This window comes from Lonchura striata, chromosome 4 (genome assembly GCF_050655825.1).
Source record: "Lonchura striata isolate lonStrDom1 chromosome 4, ASM5065582v1, whole genome shotgun sequence".
NCBI classification, from domain to species: Eukaryota; Metazoa; Chordata; class Aves; order Passeriformes; family Estrildidae; genus Lonchura; species Lonchura striata.
This window is the reverse complement of record NC_140706.1, coordinates 18,318,057-18,342,209: the sequence shown is the minus strand read 5'-3', so window position 1 is coordinate 18,342,209 and position 24,153 is coordinate 18,318,057. Positions and strand designations below refer to the sequence as shown.

Genomic DNA, 24,153 nt, shown 5'->3' with positions numbered 1-24,153 from the left:
AGTTAGACTGCACCATTCCAGTGACAGATATCTAAGGCTATTTATTTTTATGATTGATCACAATCTCAGAAGTTCTGACACATGAAAACTCTTCTCTCTTTATGTTAAATATTTTTCCTTCCTAATGTTTTGGCAGCAATCCTTGGAAACAATTACTAAAACATAGAAGAAGATAGTTAAAATATCTAATTCTCTCATGTGAAAGGGAAAAAATTGAAAGCTTAAGAGAAATTTGAGATTACTCAGTTGCCTTTACCTGAACCCCTACCCACGCAAAGAATTGCTTTTGTAAGCTGCCAAGAGCAGTGCTGAGCGAGTGGAAGGTGCATGGGGAACGATGGCTACGGTGTTACTGTCAGCTCCTTATTGCCAGGCAGACAGTCATTCATGCAGTCTCTCCATACACAGGGAGAAGTGTTAAATGGGGTGTGTGTATTTTGGCAGAACTGGCATTTCAGGTAGCGTATTTGCAAGTTCTGGTCCACATTTTAAGATTTTGTAAGATAACAGGGTGAAGACAGTTGCTGTGACTATGGCTAAACGTGATGGTTTCTGCCTTCCATGAAGAATCGGTTGTGCTTGATTCCTTTCTCCTTCTGTGTGTGTTATTGATGATCAGGAATGTCCAGCTTTGGTGCAGGCATTGTCTATGGACTCCTAGCCTGCACAGCACCTATCCCAGTGATGCTGATTTTAGGCATTGTGGGGCTGATACAGTGTTGCTACTTTGTAAATAATTATCTTAGCTGAAAGTGATGTAAGAAAGAGCTGTGATATTAAAATAAAAAGATGGTGCTTGCAGCAGTGAATTGTTTTGGTTAACAGTTTGTAGGTTCTTGACAAACAGGAGTTTTCTCTGGGAAGGTGCCATTAATTTAAATCTGTTCAGCTGTGAATGCTGTTCACTGAATCCTGAGGGGTAGTGTTAACCTAAATGAAGTTGAGTGGTCTTTTCATCAGCGATTTCTGAATGACAGAAACAAAAATACAGCAGCTAGAGGGCAAGTGTATAAAGTTGATAACAAAGCACTAATATATAAAACAAACCCTTAAACCTCTGGCATAACAGTGTCTCTTTGGGTCACAGTATTTTCAGGGAAGAATTTTATAGCAGGTGGTGCTGCCTCATGAGACATTCGCAATGCAGAATTAAACGACTTGGCCTGTTCTGCCCTGTCAACTCTCTGATTGGCCAACTGTCTGGAAGAAGCACTCTGTTGTTTTATGGATTGATATTTTACTGTATTTTGTATATGTTAATAATTCTGCTTTTGCTGGATGAATTTGGATTTTTGAAGTATTGTTTTCATAAGACCTCATGTTTTTTTGGGGTTTTTTGCCTCAAAATAAAGAGTTCTTTTATTGACAGACTGTTTGACCTTGCAAGTTCTAATTGCTTGCAGTTACACCTTATGCCTCACCCCCTCCTGGGCTGGAGTAGAGTTGGTCATAGTGCATGAGTGACAGCTTTGGTCCAGTTCCCAGCCTGGTGCCAAGCATTATGCACAAGTTTTGCTCTGCTGCAGACTTTGGAGGCATTAATAACGTGTGATTCCTCTTTCCATTTCCAGTTTTTTTTGAACAAGATTGAAACCTCAGAATGTTGTTACATTTGTTTTGTGTGGTCTTTGTGACTGGAGAAAGATTCTAGAAACTAAATTTATCATTTATCTGAATTAAATGACATGACCTGACCATACCTTTTGTTCATCAGCACTTTAGCATTTTGAAAAATCCAATAGCTATGAAACCATTCTAGGATTTGCTAGTTGCCTTTTTGACTTGTTTTGATAAAGAAATTAATAGGAGTTATATCTCTTAGTATCCACTCAGCCTTACAAACTGTGCAGTTGTTTGCACTTCACCTGTGGGGATAGTGAAGTATAGTTTGCCAAAACCAGTTACTTTTGCAGCCACAGCTTCCCCTGAACAAATGAACTTCTTATCAGCACACATTGTACTAGCTTCAGTGACTTGCACTGAACTGGAGCTGAAATAAGTGGGGAGGATGATTTTGGTAGTCTGTCTTGCATCAGCAGGATTTTAATTGGCACATTGTAGCTATGGTGACTGGCATCCCATAAATACCAAAGATAGATTTTAATGTACAATCTTCTACTTCAGAAGATTGATTTTTTTTTTTCCTAACTCTGCGATATAATGATGTGCATTAATTCCTTGTTGCAGTCAAAGGTACATAGAACGTCAGGCTGGTTATTGTGGTGGGTTTCCCTGGTCTCTGTGGAGCTCCTAAAGATGAGGCCTAGTTGTACTGAGCATAAACTGTAAATGCTGAATGCTTTATAGATTGGTATTTAATATTCCATGATGCTTGAAAGGTCGTTGCTTTTTGCTTTGGATATTGAATGTAAATGTGTATTAATTCAAGTCAGACTGTTTTCAGCAGTCACAAGCTCAGAAGTTCATTAGCTGCTTGAGCATTTTGGTTGAGTCTCTTTGTTGTTAGCCCATTGTATTACTTTTGACATGAATTAGCTTTTGTGAGTAGACTAAAAAAATAATGCATAAGCAAATGTATTAGCAGCTGTTAATACAAATTCTGCAGTGATGTAGCACAGGGGGGGTTAAGTTGTGTCAGTAAAATGAAGGTGGACAAGCCACTTTGTTCCCTTTTTATTAACTAGAAAAAATTCTCTGCTGCAGATCATTTTAATATTTACATATTTATGAAGAGGCTTTCTGTAATTATCTAGTTTTAGTCTGAGTGGAATTAGTTTCTGTTACTCCTAAAAAACATTGACCACATGTCTGTGTTTTCTTGGTCTTTCATGATTTGTATACTCTGATGACTGTTGTTGCAGGGTCTGATTGAATTCCTGTGGGTGCTTTGACTGTTCAACTGGGTTTTTTCACTAAAAACTGGATTTGGCCCTCAGCTCAGAAGCTTCCCTCTGATTTAAATAATACCAGTTGTTTGGCAGCTTTACTCTTTCTAATACAGATATACTCTGCGCTACAGCCTATGTTTTCTTGCTTACCAAATTGTGTTTTTGTCGTGGCAGCTCCTTCGAATGACCATAGCAAAGCAAAGACTGGGAGATGATGAAGTTGGAGCTCGCCACTTTGCAGCACATGAACGGGAGGACCTTGTTCAACAGTTAGAGAAGGCTCGAGAACAGGTAGTAATTAAATGGGCATACAGTGTCATGTTTTACAGAGCTATTGTAGCAGTAAGTAAATAATTTCTGTTCTGTTTGAAGGGCTGATTGATGTTGGAAGTGGTGGTTAGAGTGAGTTCCTAATCTCAGGAATTTTTTCTCTAGATTATTGATTCTCCTCTTTTTAGTGTCCAGCAACAATTTGTGACAATTGAATATTGTCAATGAATGTCAATAAAAGGTACCTGTGGCAGCAGCTCTCTGGCCACAGAGAGCAACAGGACACAACTTTCCCAGGCATTGTCCTGGGAAGGCTGTGAGAAGATCAGAGAAAAGAATGATGAAAAATTCTTGTCTTAGCTTGCTGCACCTGTTGTTGTGAACATGTGGAATGTGTTGTGGAGATCTGTTTACCAAAGGGTGATTTCTTAATTGTCCAGTGGTGATTGTATTTGGAATCAAGGACCAATTAGGTCAAACTGTATCAGACTGTCTGTAAGGGCGATGGGTTTCTTAATAAGTATAGTATAATAAAGTGATTGATCAGCCTTCTGAGAATCATGGAGTCAATGCTGATCATTACCCAGCTCAGTACAGCTTAAGCTACAGCAGGTACCCTTTAGTGAATTACAAGTATTCAACAGAGTGTACAGAGGCTGATGTACCTCCTAACAATACCCTCTGAATCAATTTTTCTGTAGAAGTGTTAGTGTCATCTTCCCCCTGCCTCCAAGCTATTTCTTCTCTTCTGGAAAATTCTCACATCAGACCTATTTCCCTTCCTCAAGTCTGTAGGAATGCTCTTTACCATGCAGCATCAGACTTTTTCCCTAACCCTGATACATACATATCTGCACAGTTTTGCAGGTCTGCATTCTCAGCTTTTTCCCCACTTATTCCTACCAGTGTGAGTTCTTGAATGAGCCATTCTGTGATCCAGGAATTTCTAGTTTTTCAGTTTTCCCTCAATTGCAGCACCACTGTCCCTTACTGGAAAGGCTGTTGGTCTTCTTCCAGTGTGATCCTCCCATGCTTACTCTGTTATCAAGCTTGTATTCTTTCTTCTTGTCACCCAGCCTCTTTTAAATGGTGGTCTGTTGTCCTTCCTGGCTTATCCATGTTTTCTAGGGTGTAGGTGGAGACTTCTGTCACTGCAGACTTTTCTGACACTCAGTTTCATTCTCCTTGGAAGTTTGAAGCTCTTTGTCCATGAGTATCTTTCACACTGGATTTCTTCACTCTTTTGCTTAATAGCACAGCTCATCCTGTTGCCTCCATGTTTGCTTTTTGTACTTTTTCAGTTCTTATTCTGTGGAACCTCATTGTTCATGTCCCATGATTAGTGCAAATTCCCACTTACAGGCTTTTTGACAAAGCTTGTTCACTTAATTCTTGGAGTCCTAGAAATTATATGAATAAAACCACCTTAATATGTTTATAGAGAAAATTACAGTAGGGATTAAGATTTCTTTTGCTGTTACATTTTAATTAATTTCTAGATTTTTTTCCAAATGAATCTAACTGGTAAAGTTACTTAACTCCAACTTAATGAAATATTACTGAATTTGAGTAAAAATACCTGGGGTTACGAGCTTTGAAAAGACTGTTGACTGTCCAAAATCAATACTGTTCAAACATGTGCTTGTTGCTGTTTTCAGGCTGGGTCGTATGTTAGCTGTTGTTTAAATTTATACTGATAAAGCTCTCCTTTCTTCTCAGATAGAGACTCTGAGATATGATCTTCAGGCTGCACTGGATGAGTTACAGGATGTGAAAGAGGAACGCTCTGTTTACCAAGATAAGTCTGACAGACTAAACCAAGAGTTGAATCATGTCTTAGGAGGGCATGAAAACCGTATCATTGACATAGATGCTCTATGTATGGAAAACAGGTGAGTGCATTACTGTTTCCCTAGAAAAACAGTGTGTTGTTGTAATAGGAGTATCAGGAAGTCAGTCACAATAAAACTTTAAAGAAAATATATTCAAAAATAAAAGTTAAGAAGTTTTGGAAATTTGTTTTTGCCTGTTTTATTTATACTGTAACTAAGCATTAAATAACATTGAGAAATCTAGGCTACAGGAAATTACCAATGTTGTATTTGGCTACAGAGATGCCAGTGATGTTCCCAAATAAAGCTAAACAAGGAAAAGGGAGAGAAGACCTTTTTATTCCCATCACTGCATGGCACCAAAAGCAAGAATATTAAAAATTTGTGTATTCAGAAACTACCAATGAGCTGTAGTGGACTAATCTTGAATTGGAAACAGGGACTTTGAGTACCCTGGGTTACAGTTAAAAACGTAATTTTCTGCACACAGAGTGGTTGTCAGCATGGAGTGATTTGCCAGCAAAAGTTGCTGGTGAAATCACCCATGTAGATATTCTTGCTGGTTTCTTGGGAAAATAATGTGTTTTGTGGTCTCTACTAAGGATGATAGGCAGGAGTCACTGACAGATCCATAGCAGGTATGTTCCTTAATGTCAAAATTAGCTTAAAGTGAAATAGAAGTTGTAAGACAGTTTGCATTTACAAAAATCTATGCATTAAGCAAGAAAGTGTACTACCAAAGGCATTACTTCTTCCATGCAACTTCAGGGGGTTTTTTTTCTGTTTTGTGTGGCCTACAGAGTTTTGTATCAATTTAAGACCCCTGCTCCCCTGACAGTGATATGAGTTTTTTCTGTGAAATAATTAAATTGTCACAAACCCTGATACAGCTGCAGTTTTACTACATGAAAGAAGATCTCTTATAAGCCCTTTATACATAAAAAATGTATTTTCATATTTGGAAATAACTGTTTCATCCAAGTGCATAAACTCTAATAGGAAGAACTGTACTGTTTCATTTAACTGTGTACCATTTTTCAACTATACTGTTAAATTTTCTACTTTGTGATTGCTAATGAGAAGTGTCAAGTAAGTGATGGATATTGCAATGCAAAAGTTCTGCATAGCTGAGTCTTGTGTTGACATATATACAAATCTTCATGTGTCCATCTCACAGACCTTCAGGTAAAGAGGGCACACATAAATGCTTCCTGACTATTTCCTCTAGACATAAATATACTCTTTTAGCTTTCTTCCCAAGAAACCTGATGACCAATACAAAATAGTTGTGCAGCATGCTTGACAAATCTAACAGGAGGGCAGCCTCCTGTTCTGATGCAATTTGTTTCCCTACTTCAAGTTTTATGGGGTCAAGAACAGTAAGATTTTGTTATTTCATCCCTCAGAGAACTGCAGAGGGAAAAGAACTCTCACTAGTTCAAAGAGAGGACATGCCAAATAGTAAAGAACACTGCTTGAGGCAGTATTTGAAGGTTCCGTGAAGTAAAGGATTAAATTTCTATTTCAGGTATCTTCAAGAAAGATTAAAACAACTTCAAGAGGAAGTCAACCTTCTGAAGTCTAGTATTACTAAATATAAGGTAAGATCTTCTCAGTGTATCATCTAAACTGTGCTTCTTTGTTCATGGAAGTTACTCTTTATTTTCATGCTAAATGTGCTTGAATAACAAATTTGTTCTTGTGAGAAAAATCCACCATTGATATTCTGACAATATTAGTATGTATAGTATTACATGCTCATTCTTCCTTGTAGGCTTCTTTGCTGAGGGTAGTACAAAGGGATACCTGTTAAGAGTATTTTGAAAAATTAATGAAATACTGTTTTTAAGTTCTGTGGGGGAACCATCAGTCTGCTGGGGGGCACATGATCAGCCTTCCAGCCAGCTGCTAGTAGCAGATCATGCAGTGGTGAATAACTTCACCTGTGTTGCTGTCACAAAAAGATCTAGTCTCCCTGTTCTCTTGTGGCTGTGCTGTTTCTTCATGTAGCTTAATGGTAACTAAGCTTTCATTGTTCTTTTCCTGAGTTAAGGTATATGCTGTTTTACATAAAATCTTCAGGACTGATTTTTGCCCTTCCCAGAAGTTGTGCACTCTTATTTCCTTCTGCAAGTGATTTTGGGGAGTGGGAGGGAAGGACTGCTTGTCAGATCATGAGAAGGGTAATCTTGGGATTGTCAATAATACTTCTTCATTCACTATAAAGTAGTCACAGCCCTGATTGTTTTTTGTGCCTGAGCAAAGCTCCTCAAAGTACCAACTTCATTTTAGTGTCTGTTCCTGCTTGCAGCTTGAGTCTCTTGGAGTGTGAGTTTATTGGTGAGAACTGAGCATCTTGGTGGTCCAGTCGGTTTCACAGAACTATAAGTGAAATATCTAGACTTGTGTAGCAGGACCATTCTGCTTCTAATTCCTGGAAGTCAGTATTTGGTACTAAAAGGGCTTATAGAAACTCTGATAGAGGAAATGGAACTTTCCCTTTGAAACCTATCCAAAGAAACGCTGGGAAAAGTCTGCCTTTGTTTCCAGTTGATGTTGTCTACAGGATACTGCAGTATCTTTACTGGCAGTCAGTAGATTATTAAAAAATAGCCAAGTCTTAAATATACATTGGGGGGAGTGGGTGGGAGAGACTGCAGTAAAGTGATTATGGTGAGACAGATGAGTCTTTGTAACATTCCAAAGACTTTAGGCTGGAGAATAATAATCTTTGAGAGTTACACCCCCATACTTTATTATAGGTGTAAGGTCTAGGCCTTGCAGAGTTGCTCTGAGATCAAAATCCAAAGTTCCAGATTCTTTCCTCCTAATGACAGGATTTGTTGGCTACTGTTTTTCTAAATAAGATATTTGTTGTTTCCCTAGAATGCACTAGAGAGACGAAAAAATTCAAAGACTCATAGTAGATCCAGTAGCAGTGCTCTCACTGGAGTCCTTTCTGCAAAGCAAGGTATTGCATAAATGCAGCATGGTATAGCATATCTCATTGAATTCCTTTCATCTAACCTCTTAATTTCAGTAACCCTTTCCTTACCAACCAAGCCAAAAGCTCTCTTCCTATTCCCTGTTTATTACTATGTGCTAATTCTGTCCTCTTCTCAGTTGACTTTACAATATAAAATTTGCCTCTGGATTACTGCTTCTTCTTTTGTTAATTCCTTTGTCATTCATTCTCTCCCCCATTAGTTTTATTAAATATTTCTTTACTCTCTAGACCCTGAAAAATCACTTCTTTATTCATCTCTTTGCTCTGCTAACAATGACAGTCACAATTCACATTCCAATGAAAAGTAGACTGGATGGTTGGGGAGGTGCACTAAGGTTTTCTGCTACTGTTGTTGGAAGCTTTGTGTCCCATGTTTCTTCATGGGGAGCAAAATAATCTCTTTTCCCTGTTTCAAAGAAAATATCAAGATAGGAAAGAAAGGGAACGAGAAAATTCTTTGAAGCAAAAAATATACCTTGCCACCCTATTGTTTAAATGTAGGTATATTCGTACACACACATGAGATCAGTAGTGTCATGGAAAGTTGAAACTCATTTTTCTGGTTTTGAATTCTCTTTTCTCCTCCTCTCCATATGCTTGCATACATATATATATATATATATATTTGTATTTATGTAAAGAAGCAGAGCCAGATTCTAGTTACAGATTTTAATGATACTAGTGAACTTCCTGATTTGGCTTGAAGGTACAGGCTCTGTGTTGCAGAGGAAGAGTTCATGGGTGACTGTATTTTCACACCAGTCTTAAATAATCTGAAGGATATAATGGTTCTAAAAATTAATATAAAATATTCCTTGGAGGCGTATGCCTGTAGAATAATTATTTTGTATCCTTCTGAACACAAAGAATTTTCCAAAAGCAGAATCGGGTTAATGTAAGATGTGTCTGCATATACTTCTTCTGGCTATTGCTGTGAATAACAATCAACTTGGAAAGCCACCATATTTATGCCAGCTAGAAATTACAGTTCTGATCTTTTGGCTTTTTTTTTTTTTAATTGAAGGAAAAATATATGTATTCATTGAAGTAATTGGAATAGTTCCTTAATGCTAAGTAAATGTTTGTGTTGACTTTCTGTGCATGAGAAGCCAAAACTCATTTGTGTTTTTAACATTATAGTCCAAGAGTTGTTGTCGGAGGATCATGGATGTAGCCTACCAGCCACACCACAATCCATTTCAGATCTCAAATCACTGGCCACTGCATTACTGGAAACCATCCATGAAAAAAACATGGTCATACAACACCAAAGACAAACTAACAAGTAGGTGGTGTAACTTTTAAGTAAAATATCAATATATGGGAAAGTTAGTTTGGGGAAATATTAAGGGAAATGGGAAGGAAGATTCATTTTCACAGAAAATTAATCATCATGGTTGAGTGGTGCATTCTTTAGTTTTAAGACCATATTTGTGATTTGAGAAAAATTATATTTTCATCTTAAATTCTGAGATTGATAGAGACCTGTCTGCCTCTGCTAGGTTTGCTGCTCATGTTTTTACAAACTGTAATAACTCAAAGCAGACTTCTAGCAGGAAGTCTGTAGGATCAGCTAAAGAAAAGCTTCTGGGAGGAAGGACACCCTTGAACTGGAGAGAAGATATGTGGTAATTGCTTGTAAATGTTGGAATATTTTAATAAGCTCTGATGGTGTTAGTAAGTGTTGCTCCTAGAAAAGAATCTTAAAGGGTTATTGTAACATTTGACAACTGCTCAGAGGCCAGTGTCATACAGATGATACCTGTTGCTCCTATAGTTACTTTGCCAAAAGTTGAAGGGGGTAAACACAGTTCAGTTGCTACTATATGGGTTTTTTAAAAAAATCTGAACTGAACTTTAAAAGAGAATTTGTTTACTCTTAGCTGTTCTGCTCATCAGGAGAATTCTTTGTGGCTTGTACAGTTCTGATCATGGCAGAATATAAATTTTTTTTGCCACATTTTGTGACATTCTGATATTATTGTCCTTATACAGTGTATAAAAATCAGAGCTAGGAAGTGTTCCTTGATTTTGTGCTCAATTTCACCCCCTCTCTTTTTTGTTGGTGGGTTTTTTGTTTTGTTGTTTTTTTTTTTTAACCCTGAGTTGCTGCTGGTAATCAGAGGTTATTCAGGCTTCTCAAAAGCACATCAGGACCAGATGCCAGCAACAGCAAGACATCTTTTCTGAAAAGAAGTAGTACCGAAGTAAACTGTATTACACTAGAATGGATGATTCACTTTGAAAATTGATAACTTAGATACTAGGCAGACTCCATTGCATAATTCTGAGTGATGTGGCAACAAAAGTGGAGGAGCAGTTAATAGCCACTTGTAATACTTTTGAGACATCAAATGAGTAATCAGCTAAAAGGAGACTAAAGAGATGAAAATGTAGCCCAGATCTAACTGATGGCAGCTCAGTCAGTTCTTGTCCTGTGATGCAAGAGGAGTTGCTGCACAGAGCAGTGCTAAGGAAGGGCTAACACCTGCTTACCCCCTTCTTACTGCTAATGTAACAACAGAAGGAAAACATCCAGAGAACAACTTTTGTTGTTCCAGGTGTAACAGATCTTTGCCTTTAATATCCTGATACTGTATCACTACCCAGTGTTTTATTTTGCATATTTTTCTTCTTTTGCAAAGTTCTTTCTTAGTTTTGTATTTCTCATTGGTGATATGCAGTCTCCTGCATCTCTCAATTATTATTGCAATGATTGCTTTCTGATACTACACTTTCTGCTTTCAACTACTGAGTATGGTTTGTCTTGAGATAACACACACGAGGAGATATGATCCTTATGTCTGTGTGCCCCACTGGCCACATATAGCCATCAGTGTATAGATTGGATAAATGCAAACTACTATTCTATAGCCAACAGAAGATCAGGTCTTAGAGGGAAGTGGCAGTCTATATCAGTCCAGGGTCAGGAGTGTTCTCAGATCTGTAGTGTTATATTCAGTTCAGGATGGTTCAGGGGAAAAAAAATACAGATAAATCCTGATGAAGTTAAGTGAAGAGCCTCAAAAACATTCCTTTGTAGTATTCTCATTCTTTTTGTCACTTTTGACTTTAGGTGGGTTAAAGAAGCTATTAAGGAGCTAGGAGGAATGGGAACCACTACAAGTGGAAACACCTAAGACATAAAAATTCAATGTGAAGAAGGGAAATGCAGGTAGGACACCTAGGAAAAACATCCTTTATTTGAGATGAAAATGGATTAGGACACTTATTTGCCATGTAAAAAGTTAAAAGTCTGTTGACTTGTGAAAATGGGAAGGAAACTGCCCACCTGTTGGGGAAGGTTGGATGTGAGTGTATGATCACTGCACAAGTTAGACAGACAGGGTCATAAACTGGTACTAGTAGAAGATGCATTCTTTTGTTGAAGACATTTCTCCGTTCAAAATAGGAAGTTGAGAAGGATGTGAGGCTAGAGAGAATTGTAGTGACAAAAAAGTTTGACATAAATTACAAGGTAGCAGTCTTTGACTGTGCAAAGAGCATGTTTGGAGGACGTATTTACTCCTTAAGATTGTCATTTGAAGAAAGTGAGATTTATTGGATAAAGAACATGAGATTTTGGGGTGTTTTTTTCATTATGTGGAGGAAATTCTGCATTTGATATTTGATGGGTGAATGACCTAGTAGTGATTCTCTCACTATCAGTAAATGAGATTTTTCAGACCACATGAACTTTCCCCCACACAGTTGACCTACTCTAAGGTCTAGACCTCTTTGGTAGCTTGCCTATTGAGAGTTGGGTGTATAAGTTTACAATAGCAGAATGGTAGATTTGCTTTCTGAATAACTGAAGCAATAACAAGATGGTGGATTTTTTAGTGTAGATTGGAGTGTGGATGTTCTGTTGAAGTTTACTTTCTGTTCTTACACTGTTTTTAAAAAAATCCATTGCCACTTGTTCTCGGAGAAGACACGCTGCTATTATTGCCACTCTTCTAAAGATGTGGCATGATGGAAGGAACTGTGGGAGTATGTGCCTAGGGACAAGTAGGCTAAATCTAGCCTTTATTTTGTATCCCCAGTTTTCAGAAAAAAATGAAGTTGTTGTGGAAAAAACCAGATTGTTTTTCCAAGGTGGTTGGTAGCTACTAATGCTAAGTTCAAGTAATGTCCTGTGTTTTTCTTCACAAGCCCATTAGCTTAATTTGAAAAGGCAGTTGTAAATTAATTCTCTATGCAGTAGTGTGTTGCAAGATTAAGCAGTTCCATAAATGCAAAACCAAATTGTCCTAACTCCACTTAGCAAATGGATAAACATCCTTTTTTATTCTACCAGCAATAAACTATTTATTAGATGCTCTTTTTAGTGCAATTTGTTCCTGAAATTGCCAGCACTTGTGCAAGCTGGATCAGCGTAAAAGCTGCTGTGGTGGTTAGATATATTGCACTAATTATAACATTTCTAAATTGGGCAAGTTCAGTCATGTCCAAAATTACAAAAAGGATTGTGTCAGCCTGTAACTTGAGCACATGTTTCCATGGGAGGTGCAGAGCCAGATACGGGACTGTGACAAACCTATTTACAGGCATTTAGGTGATGGTATCTGTATGAGGGTGTATGTCTTCTGCAGCAAGAGCTAAATTGAAGTCAGGTGAAGGGAGCTCAGGTGCTGTAAATCACCACAGCTCCCTTCAGATCATGGCCATGTATGTTGGAAAGCATGAGAGAGCCAGAAGGAGGCTTCTGAAGTCAGGTGGGAGCATTGCTTTTGTTGCACAAACAACAGATTTCTGTAAAACGTTTTCCTGGAGGGAAGTTTATACCAACTCCCTTATTGCATTAGGTGCAGGACCAGGGAACAGTGGAAATAGCTATCACCTGTGTCTGTGACATAATCCTTCTGTTTTAGTTGAAGGATCTGGTTCACTGTGTCTAGAGATAAAGAAAGAGATTAGGGAATTGGATGCTACCAACCCATGCAGCCTCTTTAAAAATACTCACTCAGGTAGGCCTACCCAGACCACCAAGCTCAGTCTTCCCACAGCAAATTATCTGGAGGTCTCAGGGGAAAGGAAGAAATGTGATAAACCACGTTGAGTTCAGAATACCTTACACATTTATCTTTCAAAAATCTATTTCTATAAGAACTTGCAGCTTTATTTAGGTTTTATTTCTCCCATACCTGTCTTGGGATAATGTGTTTTTTTAAGCAAACTAGAATGATACTGATTACTGAATGTATTTTGGTCTCTTCCTGAATGAAGGGAGTGGGGTTAACTATTGTCTTCTGCTGTTGCCAAGCATTGTTCTGAGAAACAAAATGATCCTTTCTATATGAGAGCCTGCAACAAAGGTTAAAAAAACCCTCAGTGCCTCTTCAGAGGATTCAGTACGTATTATCAAGATATATTGTCTTCCATTAGAATTAGTGTGGTACAGCTGATAAATAAATTATAAAATTTAGGAGAAGCAAGAGAAAAGTGACTTTGCTGTTGTTACCTGACTAACAAGAGCAGTAGCAATAACTTCTTACAGAGGATTGAGATGTATGTGGTATGGCTAATTGGCAGGGAGGGCAGCATCTTTTCCCGGTTTTCTGCCCTGGAACTAGTGGTGAACTACTTATGAAAATAAGAAGGATTAGACGTGTTGAACTTTTGACTCCTTTATGGTGACAATCTTTAGCCAAATCAACATTGTTTTGTCAGTTCCCTGCCAGAACTAACATGATGTGGAAGAAGTCTTAGATCATGTCTCTGTTCCTCTCTAAGCCTGGGGAACTCCCAGACACGTTCTTTAGCTGACCCTTGGTGAGGCCTCAGGCAGGAAGGTGGGAATGGGCTCCCAAGTGTGCAAGGTTGAGTTTCCTAAAAGCTGCTCCATGCCTTTTGCTGTCAGCTGTTGTGTGGTATTGCAAAGCCCAACTGCTGGATGTCAGGGTTATAAAAATAGTGCTATTAAGGCTGAGTTTCTCATACCAGATGGAAGCATTCTGAAAGTGAAGTCTAAACCTGAATAATTTTGCTTTTAATTGGAGAAGACAGCAGAAAATCCATCATAATCTTTTTAACCTACTGAAATACTGAGTTTCAATGGGGAAATAAATTTAACTGCTTTGTCTTTTCTCCTCTGCTTTTGAATGTGATGGACTGTTCTTTTTAATTGACACACCCCCCTGTACCTCTCAGTGTTTTCTTTGATATTTGTTATAAGCTTTCTCTTTCTGTTTTACATTGTCTCTCATTATATTTTTGCAATCTTTAAAATACTTAGAGGTTTTATTGTGTCACTGCAAAGCCCTCATAGTAGAGATTTCAAAAATGCTTAGTCATTGTTAATCAATTTTTCTTCTAGCCCCTTTGATATTTGCTGGGTGTGCTATTCTTCATGTCCTTCCCAGAATCTGCCATCTTGTCAGTAATGACATTCCCAGTGTGCTCAAATGCCTGCACATAAAGCCCTTGCTGAGGAGCTCTCAGTGCAGTACTACACAGCTCTGGTATACACAGGAAGATACTATTGCCTTACTGGGGTGGGATATGCTGCTTCTCAGCATTCAGTTCAGATTTAACTGATTTATCCTGTTGCTGTAATTTGATGAGTAAAACTTGCTCTCCATAATCTCTGCTGTCATGTTTAGGATTGCTGCCTTGTCTCAGTCTAGTGAGTATTGTTTGGGATTTATTTAAAGATTTCGACTCCAGCAGACTTGCTGTGCCTGAGAAACACTTGCAAAAATTCATTGACGAAATGAGCCTTCTTTTCAAGATAGAAATCTCTCATTTGATCTGGGGAGAGAATTAAGACTAAAAGTTAAATCCTGCAGGAGTGCTAACTGCAAATAGTATTTGTGTATGAAGTCAGATACAAAAGAAGACACCACCCGAGAAATACAGTGAATACTGAGTGGGTGATAAAGGCACAAAAGAGCTTGAAGATTTTTAGTAAAGTAGAAAGCAGTTCAATGCTAAAAAAAAAAAACAAAACAAAAAAAAGGTGTAATAGAAAAAATATTCCTTGCCATTTTAAGCAATCTTAGTGATAGAGAAAATTCTCTGAATTAAAGACTAACAAAAATGTGTGTCTTGGAACTTCAATCTAGATGCTGTCTTGAGTTTTCCATATTTTGTCTGTGTAGCTTTTACCTTCTTGTTATAGCTATAAGGAAAATATGTAGCTTTTGTAACTATAAAGAAAATAAAGTGATATTTGCCGGCAAGAAGATAGAAATATTGTGAGTTGCTTTTCTTTTTCTTTGCTGCAGATTGAATGTCCTGTACATCCTTGGCCTTTTGCTTTTTTAAAAGCTTGGTATCGATTAGACAAATATATTTCATTTTCTTTTAACTCTGGGAGAGATTGTCCATTGCTGTTGGTGAAAAGAGATGACTGTATACATGTTCATTGCACTAGTTAAGCAGCAATTTAAAAATTCATCTGTAGTCATGTAAGTAATTGGGCTTAGGTTACCTTGGTAAAACACCTATTCTTCTTCCAAAGAATTCTAGGTAATCGAGTGGCAGAACTAGAAAAGAAATTAAGAACTTTGGAAATCGCTGGCTTATGGAGTCTTCCAGGTTAGTAAGATTTCAAGCAAATAGCTTGCATTATTTAATTTTCAATGGTATGTTTGCATTTAAGAGAAGTTTGGCCATTATTTTTTTTAATGACAGTTACCTTGTGAATATTCTATTCAGTACGTTTGCAAAATTAGAAATGTCTAATAAATGTTAAGTGGAAAGCAAAAATCACTAGACTTTGTAAACTCTTAAGTCAAATATGTATTGAAAATAATACAAAAAGTGCTAAAAAAAGGTTTAAATATTGAAATAATCAAATTATTTCCATAGACAGTGGGCAAAAAAAAAGTGAACTATTTTATTTAAACATTGCATAAAATAATGCACAAGTCATTGGTCATTGTTTTTCAACCAATTTTATGTATTAATTTTGTACTTCTTTTAACCATGGATTTTGTTTTCTGCTGTTTTTAAATGCTTTTCTGTAGTATCATAAACTCCTAGAAATTGGAAATGTAAATGGTCCTAAATTTTCTAGTCCATCTCTCCAGAACAGGCTTATTCCCTATAGTGCTTTAAGTATTGTATTTGGTTTTAAATTACTCAAGTAATGGGAGATTAATCTGCTTCCTAATAGACATTGTTGTTAGGAAAATGTGCAATATTTAATTTACATTTACTTTCTTGCTTCTTTTCTTCCCATTGCACCTAATTGTGTCTTCTGTAACCACTGTAAATTATGCTACTTTGTTGGTGGTATTTGCATCATTAGGCTTTGTTGTTTACAGATTCCTATCAGTGCTAGTAAGAGTGGGAAAGAGTGGTTTAGGCTTCCATTTTTTTGGCTCTGTTTTTTCTGTCTAACCTATACATCTAGAAGAAAACATTTGACAAAGCTGAAGAGCCCTTGTAACAAACCTGTGCTGTTCAGGTGTTTGGGCTGATGTGGTGTGTTTCTGCTTCAGCTTGCCTATTTGGGCTTTCACAGTCCTGCTTGACTCTTTCCAGAACTGGAGGTCCAAATCTGTTTCCATGGATTTCTCCACAGTTAGTCACCTAACACATGTAGTGTACTTAGTGCATTTGTGCTTCCCTGCATTCTCCAAGAGGTGAAGGTGAAATGCTTGTCTAAGACCTTGCTAATGCAGTTTAGTACATTACTACAAACATATCTCTCAAACTCAGCAGTTCAAGGTACTGTAGGGGTTTGTTTGTATTGTTTTGTTTTTCAAAACTAGTGTTCCATAAAATTTTTATACTAATAAATGCAGCACTTCGCATGTTTGTAAAATGTATTTTAAAAAATGGAAGTGGGAACTTCTTGCACGGTAGTGATCTATGTAGGTAAAGCATCAAATTTATGTTTATACAATAACAACTGTCTCTTTCCTTCCTTTCTTTTGCTGCCTGAAGGCCTGAGCTACAATGTCTCAGTGGGATTTGGGAGTAGGTTCTGCTTAACATATTTTTTTAGTAACTGATCCTAGCAGTTAAATATTGTCATTGCATGTAAATAAATGGAAATGTTATCTGAACATTTTTATATCCAGCAGATGAAGATGTTCAGTCAGTTGAGTTAGATGACCACAGGAGAAATAGAGGCTGCTCTACATGAAAGTTCATTTGTCTTATGGAAAATAGTAAGAAAGGATTATCTTAAATGCTTTTAAAGAAATTTTATACTAGATTGTGAGTTGTGTTGAGCCCTGAGGCTTTGTAGATTTTTTGCTTCCCTTTTAAATCAGGAGTGCACTTTTGTTTCCAAGTACACTCTAATCCTGAGGTGGTCAAAAAGAGCATTGCAACACCTGGTGGGTCACCAGTTTTCAGAGCATGTAATGCTTCTGCTCCATGAAACAGCAGTGTATAACAATTAATGTGGGAATACCACAATGGATTCCACAGCTGAATGTTGGCTTGGGTGAGGAGCAGAACATGGAGAGTATCTCATTTAGTCTTAAATTCAGAATGAAAGAATATTATTTGGTTGTGAGTGGAATTTTTTGTCACTGGAAAAAAAAAAGTGCAGATAGAAGCTGATGTTCATTCTAGCACTAAAAGAAATGCATATTACAAATTGCAGGATTTTAATCTGAAGTTAATGTTCCTGCTTAGTCATCATTGTTTATATAACATACACTATCACCATGATAATAATGTCTTCTAAATGCTGTTCATCTACTTAATCCTATTGAAGAAAGATCTTGAATACCTCTGGTTTTTTGTTAGGTGACATATTTGTCATCTGCTTTTTGAGAAAGCCATGAATGAACTATGCGGAAGCTAATCCATAGGAAGTACATATGTAATTTTTGAGAAGGTAAAATTTCATTCCCTGTGGAAGTTCTGCCTACCAGACTTTATATTGCCCTGCTTAGATAATGGGCTCTAGTTAGGTGAATCTCGTGTGAGTTTTTTTTTTCATTGCCCAGAAGAAAGCATCTTTGGGCATAGATTTGGCTTTAATTTTCTTTTCGTAATCCTGCTTCCCTTAAGAAGGAAGTAGAGAATGTGATGTTCACGGAAGCATTTAATTATTTGCTTTGTCCTGGCTACATTGGTTGAAATATGCACAGTGGTTGAAATATACACACAAATAAGTTAAATGTATTCAATAACAGTACATAATAAACACCATTTTATTCTTTTGGCAATCTGATGTCACTAGACATTCAGATAGGTAATTCTGTATCTTTTAAAATCAATCATTTCCTGAAAATTCCAGATTTCCAATGAACAAAAGTCTAAGAAAGAGCCAACCATGACTCAGCCTTCTTCTGTGTGGGATGATAAGAGAGTTTTGATGCTGCCTCTTGCCCTGCAGTAATCAGTGCAGAGCAGAGGCAGGGTAAAATTAAAGGGCCCTGCAGCTGCTGTGGCTGTAGCCAGTTACAGTGGCATAGCGTGCAGCAGAGGTTATAAGAAAATACCCAACCCTGGAGCAGAAAATGAAAAATTTACTATTACTGAAAACTTATATGTATTTTGAGATCTGTATACTTTTCACTATAGTCCTTGAAAAATTCATTAGAGGAACATGAAGCTATATAAGTTATGAAATTGAGCTCACACAGCAGCCAGTTGAAATTCTTTGTGTGTAATCCAACTTCAGATCATGATTCACAGAATGTAGTGCGGCAGTACTCCTATGTGCCTCCTTCATGGATGGATGTGAATTGCTGTTAATAAATAAATATTCATCAGACTCTTTGGGTCACATCTATTGTTAAGATGTATGTATACTGAGCTTAGCTTTATTTTCTGTAGCCAGGCTGGTTTTCAGAGAAAAATGGGAAAGTAAATGTGTTTACTGTATAAATGCTGGCTGGAAAGTCAAGAAGTATCTTTTGTGAAGCTTGTCTTGCAATCTTCAGGGACTTCAGCTCAGGCTTTACTTTTTTATTAAATAAATTTAAAAGCTTCTGCTTTCTACTTTCATATTAAAACCGCTACCAATTTTTTTATTCATCATCTTTTTACTTCTTCCATTGGATTCTTTTGTAGCTTTTTGGATATGTTGCTGCTTCTGACTGTGTGAATATCTGTTGGGTATTTTCATACCACAAGTTCCCTGTATGATTTGGTTCTTCCAACACAAAATTCCTTCACTGTTACAGGAAAGTACATTCATCTAGGAGCTTTTGCATTTTGAAATATTGATTTGATTTGTTTCGCATTTTTTATGGTTTTAATTAATTTTGTCTTACAGTGGGAGGGTTGTCCTCTTTGCTGTTAGTTAATGCTGGTTTTTATTACTGAGTCTGGCGAAGGCAGAATTCTGATGCATACTTAACAGGGAGATCAAATTTCCACAAGATCCATGCTTCAAAAGCATCAATTACATTCATATTGCTATAGTGTATTGCCTGACATGATAAGGGTATAAGAAGATTATTACTACCTTCAGGATCAAGGTGTTTGCATCCAGTGCCCTTAAAAGGAATTAGGGATTGGAGTGGTCCAGTTAGACTCCACAGGAACCACTTGACTTTCATTATTCCTTAGTATGAACCAGAACTTTCTCAGCGCTGGATTTATTCCAGGTATTTCCTCACCTGGTGTTCTCTTGAAAGTCTTTGTCTTGGATGGGTGATTAGATTTAGGATGTTGCCTTAAGGTGAAACATACTAACAGATTTAGAGGGGCGAAGTGGCTGTTACATAAATGTCGGTTCTCATGGAGATAAATAGAGCAGTATCCTGCTGCCTCCCCAGCCATTACTTATCAGTTGGCACTTGTTCTGGAGGCCACACAAACACCACGCTTAGCTGATCTTGCACATTTCCTGCCGTTTCCCCTCTAGGTTTAAGGTGGTGTCAGTCACTAAAAACATGAGCATCCTGAATAGTGGAGGACTTCCTCAAGGATCTGCAGGTGTTGCTTTCTGCGTTGCTAAAATATGTAAAGACTAAGTATCTACAGCAGAGTCCTCAGATGAAGGGTTTCTTGCACTGTTTTGTCTGCAAAAGAGCTGGAAAATTGCCTTTTTCCATTTGGATAAAACTAAAATGCTCAGAAATGTTTTGGGAATTTTCAGATTAAAATCCCTCCTGTTCCCCAGTAACGTGTACTTGTTTGCTTCCTTGGTTCTTAATTATGGGAAGTTTTTAGGTTTTTTTAAGGAAGCATTGCAGGGTAATATCTAAATCTGAAGCATAAAGCTACATAATGATGAACCTGCTTGTATCACATGAAAACAGAATAATAGAGTGTAAAGAGTCAGTGCTGAACACTTGCTGGTAATGGCATGCAAGTGATCCATTACTTTGGTATGATCTGATTATTACTATTTTTAATTGAATTCTAATTGGTAATTCAATTTGCTGCATACAGCACCTGGTCTTTCAAAATCCGGCCTTTACTCAGTACTGCAGATAAAAACATACAGCTTTTCTGCCTTTGCCTTGCATATTGTGGCTCCACTACAGAGAATTTTTTTTCCATGCTGTGAAAGAATAATTTGAGATGCTTTTCCTGTTCTGTACTTTTCAATATCAGTGTTAAAAATTTATAGGAAACATCATTGAAGCACAGTGGTTGTAATTGGTGGAGCAGCAGTTCTAACACTGTGATTGTTCCAGGTGGGAAGGATACGATAACATTCAGTGACCCCGCCCTGCCTGTGATACAGCGGTCCAGGTCACCGTTGTTAACGTTTGCTGATAACCCTCAGAGAACTGAAGTACAAGGTGAGCACCTGGGACGGAAGAACATGATGAGAGCTGAGCACTCATGTCTTTCCAAATAAAATGTGGTAAATTTTCACGCTGGAATAGCAGAAGGCAAAGTTTCAGTGATCAAAGAGATTGAATACATCATCCACAAGTAAAACAGACAGATTGTCCCAGTACAAATAGCAAAGGAACAACTGAAAAGTCACTATTGAATGGATTGCTAAGGCTAGGGATCAGGTCTTACACCTCAAAGAATTTTCCTGTCAGATAATGTGACACTGTGTAAAGTTATTCATGCCATTTGTGTTGAAGTTAACTGATTCCTGCACTTTTCCCCTCAGTTAAAATGCACAGTAGGAAGCAGTCTGTGGAACTGGTTTAGCACTTTCCTGCATTATAGATGATATCTAGATGAATGGCTTCCTGATTGCACATGGTAAATTGAAATACCCAGCTTATTTTCCTAGAGAAATTGACTGCTTTTTTCATAGTCTTACATGTGTTTTGTTAAAAATCCTTCTCCAATAGCAAGCTTTAACTTCTCTCCAAAGTCAAGCTTCACTTTATTTGAGAGTTACTGATAACCTTGATTTGTTTTTCCTTAGTTTTTCATAATGGATGGGAGATGGATTATTATATTTGCTTATTGGCATTTGGATAAAGTCTTTAATGGGCATAACATTATGATGTGCCCAGATCTTTCTCAGCTAACCATGAAGCATCATAAACAATTTATTTTTTAGTCCTGAAACTAAATGGATTGTGGCTTAATTTTGACTTTATAGCCCATGTCATTATGTGATAAAATGTGACAGCAAGGCTGATCTCTTTTTATAATCTTGATCAGCTGATATTTTTGCTAAAAATAAGAAGTGAAACTGTAATGAATGGTTTCTCTGGTGAGTAATAATAACTCATCAATATTCATTCTTTTACCTACTTAATTGTTGATTTTTAATTAAATCTGCAGTTACTGAAAATATTTACTTGGTGGCATTATGCTCTTTTCTTTCCATATTTGTCCTAGGTGAGGCTGATATTACATTTGTGATTACAGGCTGATCAGACAGGCAAGTCTGATCTGCCTGTCACATCTCATCAGACCCTCTTGCTGTTGCTTTGTAACACTGACAAACCTTAACTCTGGGCTGAAGCTTTCCATGTTGTGTTTTCTACGTCAGCTGATTTTTTTTAAGATAGCACAAAAAAAAAAAATTATTTGTCGAAATACTGATGACCACGTGGGAATTTTGAGGGGCTTTTTTTGTCTTTTGTATATTTGAATTTGGGTTGGTTCTTTTTCAATATGCAAATATTCCTGTATCTACAATTATAGGAATTTGAAATCTAGGGAAAAGGACTGAGGAAGCAATCTGGAGTTTCTACCTCATTCTACATGATTCACTCACAAATCTCATCTGCTAGAAACAAACAAGTTATTCTGTTGAGCTTACTTTGTGCCACCAGTGCTGGTAAAATTCTGTATGCACCATTCCTTTGAAATAAAGTAAACTTAGAGAGGAAAAGAAACCTGGAGCAGAGCGTCAAGAAAGGCCGAGATCAGGACTCTCGAGTGGTGGGAAGACTGGAGTAGATGGAGTTTGACAGAGTCAATGGAAGTCTGAGTGAGGAGGGACTTGCATGTGGCTGAGCAGAAGTCAGAGCACAGGAGTGAGGAATCAGAATGCTGGAAGTGAAAGGAAGATGTGATTAAAAATATTGAAAGGTGGATGAGAAATGGGCACAGTGAGTATAGGGACTGGATAAACAAGGGGATATGGAGCAGGAACAGAAAGATAGGCAGGGGAAGAGAAGAGCAGAAGTAAACAGCTTTGGATAGGAAAGGACAAACCAGGATTAGACCTGTGGCAGTCATATGAAGAATCAGCTCCCAGTAGGTCATCTCCTTCTTTTCTCCTCTCCATCCCATGATCATAATGAGAACCAAGGTTAATCATAGAAATTCTGTCATTAAATGGAGCAGGTTAAGAAATTACTGTTCTGCCTACACAAACAGCTTGGGTTTTCCCTTACCTATGTCCCAGTATAGCTGATAACCTGCAGTGAGAACTGAGACAAAAGTTACCTCTGTGATAACTAAACTGAGCCAACTTTTTTGGTGACATAAATGAGTATATATGTACAACCAGCTGTGCAGGGGACACCATAGTTTCTACAGTACGTGATGCAACAATAACCTGTTCTGCTGCTCCAGATGCTTTTTCTGAAGGATGTTTGGGGCTGCCATTTTTCTTTCAAAGCCTAAAAAGGAAGCAGTGTGTTTTCACTGTGGGGCATATCATCGTGTTTGGAGTCACACAACTCCTCTGCAGTCAGTATCTGTATGGGAATGATACCTGGGTAGGTTTTGTACAACTCTACTTTGAAGTTTAGGAACTTGGTGCATATTGCAATTTTTCATCTATACCATGTACCTCCAAAATCTGGGGGACCTTGACAGCTGGGAAGAACACAGGAGTGTGTTCATCCACCATCATTCATCAAACAAGTGTGCTCTTGGTTAAAGTATTACTGAAATAAAAACAAAACAACTCTTATTTTCCTATTCATTGAATGATCAGTTGAGAGAAAACAGGTGATAATCACAATAGCAATTAAATTCTTACTTTTCGTTATATATTAGATGTCACGTCACATTGGCCAGTTATGGTCTTTTAAAGAGTAGCATGGATATTTGGTGCTGTTTGACTCAAGAAATCTTCTTAGCTTTTGAACACTTATTCTTCGTCAGAACTTTTTATAATGCATCAAGTGTAGCTCTAGCTAGATCTGTAGATAATCAGAGGGCTTTTGCAGGCTTTTTTTATCCAGTCAGTCTGCTTACCCTGGTCTCATCAAAGCCTTCTTTAATCTGCACTTGCTATCATTGTTTCATTTAAGCTGATGAAGTTAAGGTGGATGTCTGTAGGATCTACCGTGCAGCTCCTGTGTGAACACATGACAGAGGACAGTTACATGAATTAAAGCCTGTCTTGTGCCACGAAATCTCACTTCATCCAATGCACAGGATGGATAGTGTCATGGGATGGATTGTACCTGAGCATCACAGCTGCTAATGAACAGCTACTTGGGGTTTTTCCCCTCCATTGTTGAATGCCTTGTCCCTGCTGTACTGCCTGCATGCTATTTCAGGCATTCCCTGAAGGAAACAGTGCTGTTTTTCTATGAACTTTTCCTCTGGTGATACAGCTTTGAGACAATTTATCTTCAGAAGATTACAGCAAGGTGATAGGTTGGTGTTATTGTACTGTAAGAGGGAGGAAACTGAGGCATGCAAAGAAGGTAAAGTCCCTGCTAATTTTGAGTGCTAGTTTGAGTTACATACATTTTGGCTCATTTGGAGCACTTTGATGTAGAGTGTAAGCAGAGCAGTACTGCACATCAAGCTCCTAGTTTTCCAGCTGACTTCTCAGATAATGAGGCTTAGATCAGTGGGTGATCACCTTTTGAAAGTTAATTTATCCATGCCTTTTCCACAGACTTAATTCCAGCTCTTAAGAGTTGCATTCCTAGCT

General features: G+C 37.6%; 1 protein-coding gene across 4 annotated transcripts in view; it reads left to right on the top strand.

Moving 5' to 3' along the window:
• The window catches only part of CCDC149 (coiled-coil domain containing 149), a 51,457-nt gene that overhangs the window by 22,306 nt on the left and 4,998 nt on the right, over window positions 1-24,153 (top strand). For 2 of the 4 annotated variants that reach the window (XM_021554422.3, XM_021554421.3), the window contains exons 5-12: window positions 3,024-3,140; window positions 4,839-5,011; window positions 6,480-6,552; window positions 7,838-7,922; window positions 9,099-9,243; window positions 15,424-15,500; window positions 16,857-16,889; window positions 20,525-20,632. In XM_021554422.3, the coding sequence (XP_021410097.2) occupies window positions 3,024-3,140; window positions 4,839-5,011; window positions 6,480-6,552; window positions 7,838-7,922; window positions 9,099-9,243; window positions 15,424-15,500; window positions 16,857-16,889; window positions 20,525-20,632 (811 nt within the window). The remainder of the gene's footprint in view (window positions 1-3,023; window positions 3,141-4,838; window positions 5,012-6,479; window positions 6,553-7,837; window positions 7,923-9,098; window positions 9,244-15,423; window positions 15,501-16,856; window positions 16,890-20,524; window positions 20,633-24,153) is intronic. The other 2 variants (XM_085577746.1, XM_021554423.3) reach the window with 1 other exon arrangement.